General features: G+C 43.5%; 1 protein-coding gene across 1 annotated transcript in view; it reads right to left on the reverse strand.

The window, feature by feature from the left end:
• The window catches only part of LOC124615625 (arrestin domain-containing protein 17), a 160273-nt gene extending 157359 nt beyond the window's left edge, over nt 1-2914 (reverse strand). Inside the window, exon 1 of the mRNA XM_047143631.1 lies at nt 2733-2914. Coding sequence (XP_046999587.1) covers nt 2733-2853 — 121 coding nt within the window. The 5' untranslated portion in view covers nt 2854-2914. The remainder of the gene's footprint in view (nt 1-2732) is intronic.
• Nucleotides 2915-12467: the final 9553 nt, after the last annotated feature.

The raw sequence follows: 12467 nt of genomic DNA on the forward strand, positions 1-12467 counted from the left end.
TTGCCGAGAGTGTGGATTATCATACAGAGAAATCGCTAGTCGTGTTGGACGAAACCAAACAATTGTAATGCGGATATGTGACCGTTGGATGCAGGAGGGTACGATGAACCGACGTGGTCGATCGCATTCACCTCGGTGCACCACTGCACGTGCTGATAGGCAAATTGTGCGCATGGCAGTGACGGATCGCTCAGTGACATCCCGAACCATAGCACAGCACATTGCGTCTGTAACGCATCATCCAGTGTCTGCGCGTACCATTCGACGCCGTTTACAGCAGAGTGGTCTGTCCGCAAGACGTCCATTGCTTCGTCTACCATTGACGCAGAACCACAGACGTCTCCGTCGCCAATGGTGTGATGACAGACGGATGTGGACGGCAGAATGGAATGACGTTGTCTTTATTGACGAGGCACGCTTCTGTCTGCAGCACCACGATGGTCGGATTCGAGTGTGGAGACACCGTGGAGAGAGGATGCTGGACAGCTGCATTATGCACCGCCACACTGGTCTTGCACCGGGTATTATGGTATGGGGCGGTATTGGATATTACTGTCGCACACCTCTAGTACGCATTGCCGGTACTTTAAATAGCCGGCGCTACATATCCGAGGTGCTGGAGCCAGTTGTCCTTCCTGACCTTCAGGGCTCGGCCACAGCCATATTTCAACAGGATAATGCGCGACGACACGTGGCACGCATTGTCCAAAGGTTCTTCGTCAATAACCAGATTGAATTGCTTCCCTGGCCGGCTCGCTCTCCGCATCTTTCGCCGATAGAAAACATGTGGTCCATGGTTGCTCAACGAGTGACCCAGATTACATACCCAGCTGCCACACCAGATGATCTTTGGCAACGTGTGGAAGCTGCTTGGGCTGCTGTACCCCAGGAACACATCCAACGTCTCTTTGACTCAATGCCGAGACGTGTGGCAGCGGTGATCTCCAACAATGGCGGCTACTCTGGCTACTGATTCTGGCAGGAACCACATGTCACAGACGTCTGTAAACGTAATCATTTGATACTTGGTCAACATGTTATCTACACAATAAATTTTGTTGTGCTACCTCTTGGCTTTCTTGGTGTTGCATTTACGGTGGCCAGCAGTGTAGTAGTAGATTTGGCCTAATTTCTCCGAAATTGCCAATATTAACGTGATGGCCATTGTCTTTGCATTTAGACAGGTAAAAGGGTAACGAACAGTTGGAAACATTGTATTGACAGTTCTTTCTTTTTACAAACGACAGTATTACAGTTCTTGGGCGAATTCCTGTCTTTCTTGCAGCGTGAGTCATTCAGTTCGTTGCTTCAGAGTAGTGGAAGACGAAATATCACCTTTTCGAAGGAAGCATTTAATGTTTCTGACGATTCCCGAACGATACGTGTGAAATGTTTTATTATGGTTTTATAAGAAAGCACATCAATTTCCATTCATAATGTCCGATTTTTGTGCTGAATATGCGTTTACGTTTCATGGCTTTTGATTAATCCACATCAAGATAAGAAGCATCATAAATTAGAAAACGTTGGTTAAAGAGAAAATTCTAGTAGCGAATTACATATTAACACTGTATTGGAAAGGAATTACGCTTCATGCAAGACACCTTTGTGGTTTTGTTTCTCCCAGACATGTTTCAGTACTCTTTGTGCTACCTGTAGCGGCTTTGTTTATTTTCTTCTGCAAAATTGTTACATGGTAATCTTCAAAGTAAACTTATGGTACACAATATTTACATTTGTAAAATGGGCGATTATTGTCAAATAAAACACAAAAAAATACACAAACCCACTGAAGATACCACAAAATGTGCCGAAACAGGTCTGCGTGGAACAAAACCACAAACATCCGACGGAATTCCTCTCCAATTTTCTTAGCAAGCACGGAAACAAGAAGAACTGCAACATTCACAAAATTATTAACAGCGTATCCTCTTAAAATCTTCGTCATTCATCGAGTTTCAGACGTGAGAACCAACATCATCTTAACTTTCAAACGATGTGTTCGTCAATTTTTTTTTCGTATTTTTAAAACAGCTTTTTGCCTATGGAACTAAACATTTCTACGTTTCACATATACTTCGGTGCAACCAAACGCTGCACAGTATTTCACCACTGCAGGAAAGAAACCTTTACTGGAAATATCTAGATAAATCTAACAGTATTCCAAACCGCCTTTTGGCTTCTGACTCGGGTTTCTTCGGCCGACGTTCGTCTGATGATTTTACTGACGTTTCGCCAGCGCGACTGGCCAGTTCTCCACCGGCAATGGAGTCTGAAGCTTTGACAATGCCAGCAACTCGCGCTGGGGAAACGTCAGTAAAATCATCAGACGAACGTCGACCGAAGAACGCGAGACAGAAGCCAATAGCCAGTTTGTCAACAAGTGGCCACGAAAGCCTAAACAATTTTGTAGTATTCCAAAAGTCGTCTGCAAATGGATTCCTGCATTCAGGTGACGAGATGTTCGTTTCAACGTAACGTCATGTGAGGGCGTGTGTCATCTACGCCGGTCTCTTAACGTCCGAGCACGGCTGACGAATGCCGTGTTAGTACCTTTCGCGCAGTACAAGCCGGCACTGGGCGCGGTGGTCGATGGGAATGACCGTAAACGGCAGAATCCCTTACGGCCGCTCTCGTCATCCACCGAGCCCAGTGCTGGCCGGCTTGGACAGCGCAAAGGTAGCGTGTAGTGGAGTAAGCAGCCGCCTGTGCTTTGAGTACGTAAGACTCACCCAGAGCAGGTGTCTCATCTTCCAGTTCCATGAGCACGCGCCCCGACAGGAACTGCCCGGGGAAGTAGAGTAGGTTCGTGTTGTCGAACAGGATGAGGAACTTTAGCAGCTTCCGCGACATGGCGGCGCTGCGCTCTTACCCACACCGCAAGGCAAACTGTTCCGATCCGCGCTGCACGACCTACGGCTGCAGACTGAAGCTGGGGCCGGCGCGACGCGAGCGCGCCCTTGCGTCACCTAGCGGCGCGCTCTCGAACTAAGGCGACCACCACCTCCTCCTCCTCCTCCTCCTGCTCCTCCCCCCCCCCCTCCCACACACTCTCTCGTTCTCTCTCTGTCTGTGTGTGTGTGTGTGTGTCCAGGCATCACTTTTTACTCTACTGGCGTATATGTTACACTCACTGGCGCAGTGTTGAAAAAGTAACAAGTGTGGATCTGCACTGAGGTGACGTTACGTTGAAACGAACATCTCGTTCACCTGGATGCAGGTATCCATTTGCAGACGACTTTTGGAATACTACAGAATTGTTAAGGCTTTCGTGGCCACTTGTTGACAAACTGCCTATTGGTCTCGGGTTCTTCGGTCGACGTTCGTCTGATGATTTTACTGACGTTTCGCCAGCGCGAGTGGCTGGCATTGTCAAAGCTTCAGCCTCCAGCAACTCGTCGTGGCATGGACTCCAGTCGTTGGAAGTCCACTGCAGAAGTATTGAGCCATTACTGCCTCTATAGCCGTCCGTAATTGCGAAAGTGTTGCTGGTGCAGAATTTTGTGTACGAACTGATCTCGCGATTATGACCCATAAATATTCGATGGGATTCATACTGGGCGATCTGGGTGGCCGAATCATTCGCTCGAACTGTCCAGAACGTTATTCAAACCGTATAAAATGCGTTTGACCATCAGCTGCATTTATGTTAAACCCAAATATCGATCGGTTTCAGTCATGGACCATCTTCGCGGTTAAGGGTTAAAGTTATTCAAGTGGCAACATTAGCCGCACAAGGTAGCCGCGCGGTCTGGGGCGCCTTCTCACGGCCCGCGCGAATCCCCCCATAGGAGGTTCGAGCCCTCCCTCGGGCATGAGTGTATGTGTTGTCCTTAGCGTAAGTTAGTTTAAGTCAGATTAAGTAGTACGAAAGCTTAGGGACCGATGACCTCAGCAGTTTGGTCCCATAAGACCTTACCACAAATTTCCAAATCTTCCACATTACATTTGTCATTAGTTAAAAAATGTGTAGAACATGTCATGAACATCAATATACGACACGGGACTTCTAGAAGCAGACATACTAATACCAAGTGTACATAGAGCAGTATTGAAGAGAAATCTTGACTATAAGTATTACATTGCGCAGAATGTTGATGAGTTGGTCAAAGATCTTTAGAAAAATTAAAAGCCAGCCGGAGTGGCCGAGTGGTTCTAGGCGCTAAAGTCTGGAACCGTCCGGCCGCTACGTCGCAATTTCGAATCCTGCCTCGGGCATGGATGTGTGTGCTGTCCTTAGGTTAGGTTAGGTTTAAGTAGTTGTAAGTTTTAGGGGACTGATGACCTTCGATGTTAAGACCTATAGTGCTCAGAGCCATTTGAACCATTTTTGAAAAATTAAAACCAGTCGGGAACAACTGTGACTGAGTGACGCGGTGCATTGTTGCTCATCACATCAGGTCCACGAGCGACCGAAAATGGCCTTCAAGTAGGCGAACAAAAGCATTTCCAGTCAATGATCGGTTCAGTTGGACGAGAGGACCTAGTCCACTCCACTTAAAAATGTCCACTATCCAGTGGTTCGTTGACAGCTTGGGTCCATGGCTTCGTGGGATATGCTCCACACCCGAACCCTACCATCAGCTCTTACCACCTGGAATCGGGACTCATCTAGCCAGGCGACACTTTTCAGTCGTCTAGCGACCGACCGATATGGTCACGAGGCCAGGAGAGGCGCTGAAGGCGATGTCGTGCTGTTAGCAAAGAACTGGCGTCGGTCGTCTGCTGCCACGGCCCACAAACGCCAAATTTCGCCGCACTATCCTAACAGATATTCAATCTGTATATTGAACAAGCAATAAAGGAAACAAAAGAAAAGTTCAGAGTAGGTATTAAAATCCATGGAGAAGAGATAAAAACTTTGAGGTTCGCCGATGACATTGTAATTCTGTCAGAGACAGCAAAGGACTTGGAAGAGCAGTTGAACGGAATGGATAGTGTTCTGAAAGGAGGGTATAAGATGAACATCAACAAAAGCAAAACGAGGATAATGGAATGTAGTCGAATTAAGCCGGGTGATGCTGAGGGAATTAGATTAGGACATGAGACAAAGTAGTAAAGGAGTTTTGCTATTTGGGGAGCAAAATAACTGATGATGGTCGAAGTAGAGAGGATATAAAATGTAGACTGGCAATGGCAAGGAAAGCGTTTCTGAAGAAGAAAAATTTGTTAACATCGAGTATAGATTTAAGTGTCAGGAAGACGTTTCTGAAAGTATTTGTATGGAGTGTAGCCATGTATGGAAGTGAAACATGGACGATAAATAGTTTGGACAAGAAGAGAATAGAAGCTTTCGAAATGTGGTGCAACAGAACAATGCTGAAGATTAGATGGGTAGATCACATAACTAATGAGGAGGTATTGAATAGAATTGGGGAGAAGAGGAGTTTGTGGCACAACTTGACCAGAAGAAGGGATCGGTTGGTAGGACATGTTCTGAGGCATCAAGGGATCACCAATTTAGTATTGGAGGGCAGCGTGGAGGGTAAAAATCGTAGAGGGAGACCAAGAGATGAATACACTAAGCAGATTCAGAAGGATGTAGGCTGCAGTAGGTGATGAAGAAGCTTGCACAGGATAGAGTAGCATGGAAAGCTGCATGAAACCAGTCCAGGACTGAAGACCACAACAACAACAGATACATTCGTCGTACGTTCCACAATGATTAATGCGGTTACTCCACGCCGTATTGCATGTTTGTTAGCACTGACAGCTCTACGCAAACGCCGCTGCTCTCGGTCGTAAGTGAAGGCCGTCGGACACTGTGTTGTCCGTGGTGAGAGGTAATGCCTGCAATTTGATATCCTCGGCACACTCTTGACACTATGGACCTCGGAATACTGAATTCCCTAACGATTTCCGAAATGGGATGTTCCATGCGTGTTGCTCCAACTGCAATTCCGTGTTCAAAGTCCGATAATTCCCGCCTTGCAACCGTAACACGTCGGTAACCTTATCATATGACTCACATGAGTAAAAACGACAGCTCCGCCAATGCACTGCCCATTTATACCTTGTGTACGCAATGCTATCGCCATCCGTATGCGTGCATATGGATAGTAACTTCTGTCATCTCAGTGCATGTCTCGATTCCGGGAAGGGAGACTTTAACTTTCCGTCGTAATATCTTATTGTTGGTATTGTAACATTTGCGAAAAAGTCCATTAGGACTAGGGACAATACCTAGACGGGGTGCCGGCCGGTGTGGCCGTGCGGTTCTAGGCGCTTCAGTCTGGAATCGCATGAGCGCTATGGTCGCAGGATCGAATCCTGCCTCGGGCATGGATGTGTGTGATGTCGTTAGCTTAGTTAGGTTTAAGTAGTTCTAGGGGACTGATGACCTCAGAAGTTAAGTCCCATAGTGCTCAGAGCCATTTGAACCATGCTGTTAAGTCCCATAGTGCTCAGAGCCATTTTTTTAAAATTCTGCACCTGAAAATTTAGAGGTTTTGGGCATCTTCTAGAGTAATTAATGCCAATTTCAGATTAGTTTTGATCTCGCCAATCCATTTCATCGTGTCCATTTCGGCTTTACTCCTGTTGGCAAAGAATTCGAATATCGTTTTGTAGGTCCTCTTTGGTTGCATTCTGTTAATGTTTCCATATAACCTTTACCAGCGTTTTCTGAGGTGTATTGTTTGATTTCCTGTTTACCTCTCAGTCGCTAATGTTCGCCTACAAGTTTTGGGGAAAGAATTTTTGTTTATGATTTTGCTTTTCTTTTTCACAATGTTTTCAGACGTCTCATTTCCTGTTGAAAATTAGTGTTTCTAAAGCAACGAGACATTCTAGTATAATTACTATTCTGAAATATCTTACTTTTGTGTGCTTTAAGAGACATTTGTCGTCGTAGATATTTAGAGTAAATCGATTTGCAGTTTACATGTTTTGACATCGAATTTCGTTTGCTTTTGTTTGGGTCCTATTTTCGAGAATGGTTTTATATTGTGGAACTCGCTTAATATGTTACTACTGTATAAATATTTTCATGTATTTTGGTTACATCAGTGCTTACTACATAGCTTTAGCATAACTTCCAAGAAATTATAATTCAGATAAAACCATCATTTGAAGATCATATGTCCGAAAGTTTGAGAACTAACTGTGTCACTCATTTGTTTTGAGAAGTATTATAGCACACCTTTGACAACTTCGTAATTTATACGGTATAAAATCAAAGTATGCACTCACCATCATCCTTCAGTATTTCACTTACAAGGGAACCACGCCCATAGGTCTGTAAGTCCAAGTCCAAGATGGCCGCCGAGTAAGTGACGCCAGAAACCATTACCAGAAAGTTAAGTGATTTAGACAGGAATATAATTTAGTTTAACGCTGACAACAAATTAAATACGTGCATTAGTGTATCGTTTAGTCTTGCCGTTAAAGGTTTGACTTTTATTTGCGTATTTTTTCAGAAAACACGAAAAGATCGTAACTTCGCGAAGTCGTGCTTAGGCTTAAATTTTGTAAACGTGTTTGTTTCTTGTTTCAAGGTAATTTAACTAGTTTCTCGGTAACAAATAAGTAAACTACCGTAAATAGCGTATAACTTCATTGTCTTAATACAGATTTCAGAAAAACAGCGTAACTTTATATCAGAAACTTGCCTATTCTCGTAACGTTTTTGGAGAATCAAAGTTAAAGTATCTCGTTTAATTGCCCTTTTTTCATTCCATCGAGTGCAATATATAATAAATAGTGTATACCTTCATTGTTTTAATACAAATCTCAGAAAACCAGCGGAATTTTAAATCAGAAACTTGCTTATATACATTTGTGAATAGGCTTAATTCTTGTAACGTCTTTTTTGATTTTCGCTAATTTAATTGATTTATTCTAGCTAAAGTATTATTTTTGCCATGAGTGAGAAGTGCCTGACTTGCCGTAGAATTGTTAGTTCCGGGGTTTGGTGTGATGGATGCAGTAGTTTTTTTCACTGGGGGGACTGCAGTGGCGTGGGTGTTGGGAAAGTGGATCAGGCTCATCAGTGGTTATGTAGGATTTGCAGCAGAGATAGGAAGATAGTGGAACAGGAGGGGAAAATTGCTGCCCTTCAGGCTGAGCTAGATCAGGCTAGGGAAGATCTGGACAGGTTAAGGAGGGAGAAGGGCAAAGAGAGGTGGGAAGTGGCAACAGGTAGCAGAAGGAACAGGCCTAGAACTAAGTCTGACAGTTTTGTGGTGAATGTCAAAAATAAGTTTAACCTGTTGCTTCAGTTAGAAACTGATGAGCCTCAAGCAGAGGTAGGTGTAGACAGGACACAACAAACTTTCAATAGGAAATTGAAAAAGAATGTAGGAAAGTCATCGAAAAGGAAGAAAGTTTTGTTGTTAGGCAGTTCTCATGCCAGAGGTGTAGGCCAACTTCTGCAGGAGGAATTAGGACCAGAATACCAGGTCACAAATTTTTTCAAACCAAGTGCTAGTCTGGATCAGGTGACAGAGGATTTAGGTTCACTCTGTAAAGGATTTACCAGGGAAGACACCGTGGTTATTGTGGGAGGGCCAGGGAACAGCGTCGACAGAGATCCTGGGTACAGTATAGAGTGTGACCTGGTAAAGATTGCGTCGGCATCGAGACACACCAATGTTGAATTTGTATCTGTCCTGAGACGCCATGACCGGCCTCATTTGAACTCTTCTGTTGGGAGAGTTAATTTGGAGTTGGAACGGCTGCTTGTGTCGGGTGCGGGGGCTCATATTGGTGTGGTTCCTGTTGATTATCTCAGTAGGTGGGACTATACCAGGCACGGCCTACATCTCAACAGGAAAGGGAAGGGGAAACTGGCTGGGGTAATAGCAGGAAATTTAAGGGGGGAGGCACTGCCATGAATGGTAAAATACCAGTGGTTACAGGTGTTGGAGCAGCACCTTTTTTAGGATAGGTAAGACAGAAAGATGTCAAGTTCTACGAGAGGTCAGGATTGAAACAAATCTTCAGTTTAGGAAAGAAATTCTACAGCACAATTCTAGCACATTGGATCACCAATCACAGCTATCAATTATAAATTTTCACCAATCACCAGAAATTTTATCTCCACCAAGTTGTATCTCAGTCCTAGGTAATTGCATTGATGAACTAAAGTCACCCAACCCAATTGACATAATCTGCCTCTCTGAACACCATGTGACCACTGGTATAGGAACTAGGCCTAAGCACAATGAGAAACTCAGACAGGAGAGTACTGCAAATGTTAGAATAAGGAAAGGTTCTCATAAAAGTGTAATTAAAAATAATGTAAGTATATTTCATCAAAATATTGGGAGTTTAAAGAATAAAGTAGATGAGCTTCTGGTTTGTTTGGAAGATTTAGAAGCTGAGAATTAAATAGATATACTATGCCTGTCTGAGCATCACATTGTTACTGATATGGATAAGGTAAATGTAAGTGGTTATAAGCTCTCTGCACTTGTAATGAGAGAAAATATGGAGAAAGGAGGAGTTGCCATATATGTCAAAAGTTATCATTGTGCAAAAAGTATAGAAACAAAAAAGTTTTGTGTACAGAAACATATAGAAGCATGTGCCTGTGAGCTTAAATTAAATAAAGGCACATTTATAATTGTAACTGTATATAGGTCCCCATCAGGAAATCTTCATCTATTTCTGAAAAATTTGGACTCCTTGTTGTGCTATCTGTCAGACAGGGGGAAGCAAATTATTATTTGTGGGGACTTCAACGTAGATTCTCTGAAAGAGGGTAATAGGAAAAATGACCTTGAAGTATTACTCTGTTCTTTCAATTTGACACCCGTTATTGATTTTCCTACTCGGGTGGTAAAGGATAGCAGCTCACTGATAGATAACTTCTTTATAGACCAAGATAAGTTTAACCAGATAAATGCTCAGCCTGTTGAGAATGGTCTTTCTGATCATGGTGCACAGCTAGTTACAATATATGACATAGCTCCATTCAGCAATACTAAACAGTCCTTCAAAGTAGTACGTTCAGTCAACAATTTAACAATTGCAAATTTCAGGGAAAGCCTACAGCAGTTAGACTGGGATGAGGTGTACCGTGAACCTGATGCCAATTTAAAATATAATTTATTTCATGACATTTTTGTAAATGCATTTGAAAACTGCTTCCCCAAGAAAATAGTTAAATATACTCGTAAGAAACCTTGTAACAAACCATGGCTTACTAAGGGTATAAAAATATCTTGTAACCGGAAAAGGGAAATGTATCTGACAGCAAGAAAGAGTAGTGACCCAGAAACTATCAAAAATTATAAAAACTACTGTGTTATATTAAGAAAAGTTATTAAAAAATCCAGGAGTATGTGTATCATGTCTGAAATCAGCAACTCTGATAATAAAATTAAAACAGGAAACTTCCTGGCAGATTAAAACTGTGTGCCCGACCGAGACTCGAACTCGGGACCTTTGCCTTTCGCGGGCAAGTGCTCTACCACTGAGCTACCGAAGCACGACTCACGCCCGGTACTCACAGCTTTACTTCTGCCAGTATCTCGTCTCCTACCTTCCAAACTTTACAGAAGCTCTCCTGCGAAACTTGCAGAACTAGCACTCCTGAAAGAAAGGATATAGCGGAGACATGGCTTAGCCACAGCCTGGGGGATGTTTCCAGAATGAGATTTTCACTCTGCAGCGGAGTGTACGCTGATATGAAACTTCCTGGCAGATTAAAACTGTGTGCCCGACCGAGACTCGAACTCGGGACCTTTGCCTTTCGCGGGCAAGTGCTCTACCACTGAGCTACTGAAGCACGACTCACGCCCGGTACTCACAGCTTTACTTCTGCCAGTATCTCGTCTCCTACCTTCCAAACTTTACAGAAGCTCTCCTGCGAAACTTGCAGAACTAGCACTCCTGAAAGAAAGGATATAGCGGAGACATGGTTTAGCCACAGCCTGGGGGATGTTTCCAGAATGAGATTTTCACTCTGCAGCAGAGTGTACGCTGATATGAAACTTCCTGGCAGATTAAAACTGTGTGCCCGACCGAGACTCGAACTCGGGACCTTTGCCTTTCGCGGGCAAGTGCTCTACCACTGAGCTACCGAAGCACGACTCACGCCCGGTACTCACAGCTTTACTTCTGCCAGTATCTGGAAGGTAGGAGACGAGATACTGGCAGAAGTAAAGCTGTGAGTACCGGGCGTGAGTCGTGCTTCGGTAGCTCAGTGGTAGAGCACTTGCCCGCGAAAGGCAAAGGTCCCGAGTTCGAGTCTCGGTCGGGCACACAGTTTTAATCTGCCAGGAAGTTTCATATCAGCGTACACTCCGCTGCAGAGTGAAAATCTCATTCTGGAAACATCCCCCAGGCTGTGGCTAAGCCATGTCTCCGCTATATCCTTTCTTTCAGGAGTGCTAGTTCTGCAAGTTTCGCAGGAGAGCTTCTGTAAAGTTTGGAAGGTAGGAGACGAGATACTGGCAGAAGTAAAGCTGTGAGTACCGGGCGTGAGTCGTGCTTCGGTAGCTCAGTGGTAGAGCACTTGCCCGCGAAAGGCAAAGGTCCCGAGTTCGAGTCTCGGTTGGGCACACAGTTTTAATCTGCCAGGAAGTTTCATATCAGCGTACACTCCGCTGCAGAGTGAAAATCTCATTCTGCTAAAATTAAAACAATTTGGAATATTATTAAAAGAGAAACAGGTCAACCAAGAGCAGAGGAAGACAATATTACCATCAAATTGAATGAAAACTTTACGAACAAAAAGTCAGAAGTTGAAAATATTTTTAATAATCATTTTCTAAATGTTGTGGATATAGTAGGATCCAGGTGTTCATTAGAAGATGCTAGGCTGTTAATGGAAGAGGCCATACCTATGCAATTTGATACAATTGAAATCTCACCCACTTCTCCCTCTGAAATTAGGAAAATAATAAACTTGCTTAAAAGCAAAAACTCACATGGAATTGATGGCATTTCCAGCAAAATACTAAAAGCTTGTTCTCAACAGATAAGTAAGATTCTCAGCCACCTGTGTAATAGCTCTCTGGAACAGGGCATTTTCCCTGATAGACTGAAATATGCTATTGTTATACCTTTGCATAAAAAGGGGGATAGATCTGATGTCAACAATTACCGTCCAATCTCCCTTCTAACTGCTTTATCCAAAATTTTTGAGAAAGTAATGTATTCAAGAGTAGCTTCACATATCTGTAAAAATGAAGTACTAACAAAATGTCAGTTTGGTTTCCAGAAGGGTTTTTCAACAGAAAATGCCATATATGCTTTCACCAGTCAAATTTTGAATGATCTGAATAACCGAACACCACCCATTGGGATTTTTTGTGATCTCTCAAAGGCTTTTGATTGTGTAAATCATGAAATTCTGCTAGACAAGCTCAAGTATTGTGGCATGAGTGGGACAGTGCACAAATGGTTTAATTCGTACCTAACAGGAAGAGTGCAGAAAGTTGAAATAAGTAGTTCTCGTAACATGCAAAGATCAGCACATTCCTCAAACTGGGGAACTATCAAGAATGGGGTTCCACAAG

This window comes from Schistocerca americana, chromosome 5, assembly GCF_021461395.2.
Source record: "Schistocerca americana isolate TAMUIC-IGC-003095 chromosome 5, iqSchAmer2.1, whole genome shotgun sequence".
Classification (NCBI taxonomy): domain Eukaryota; kingdom Metazoa; phylum Arthropoda; class Insecta; order Orthoptera; family Acrididae; genus Schistocerca; species Schistocerca americana.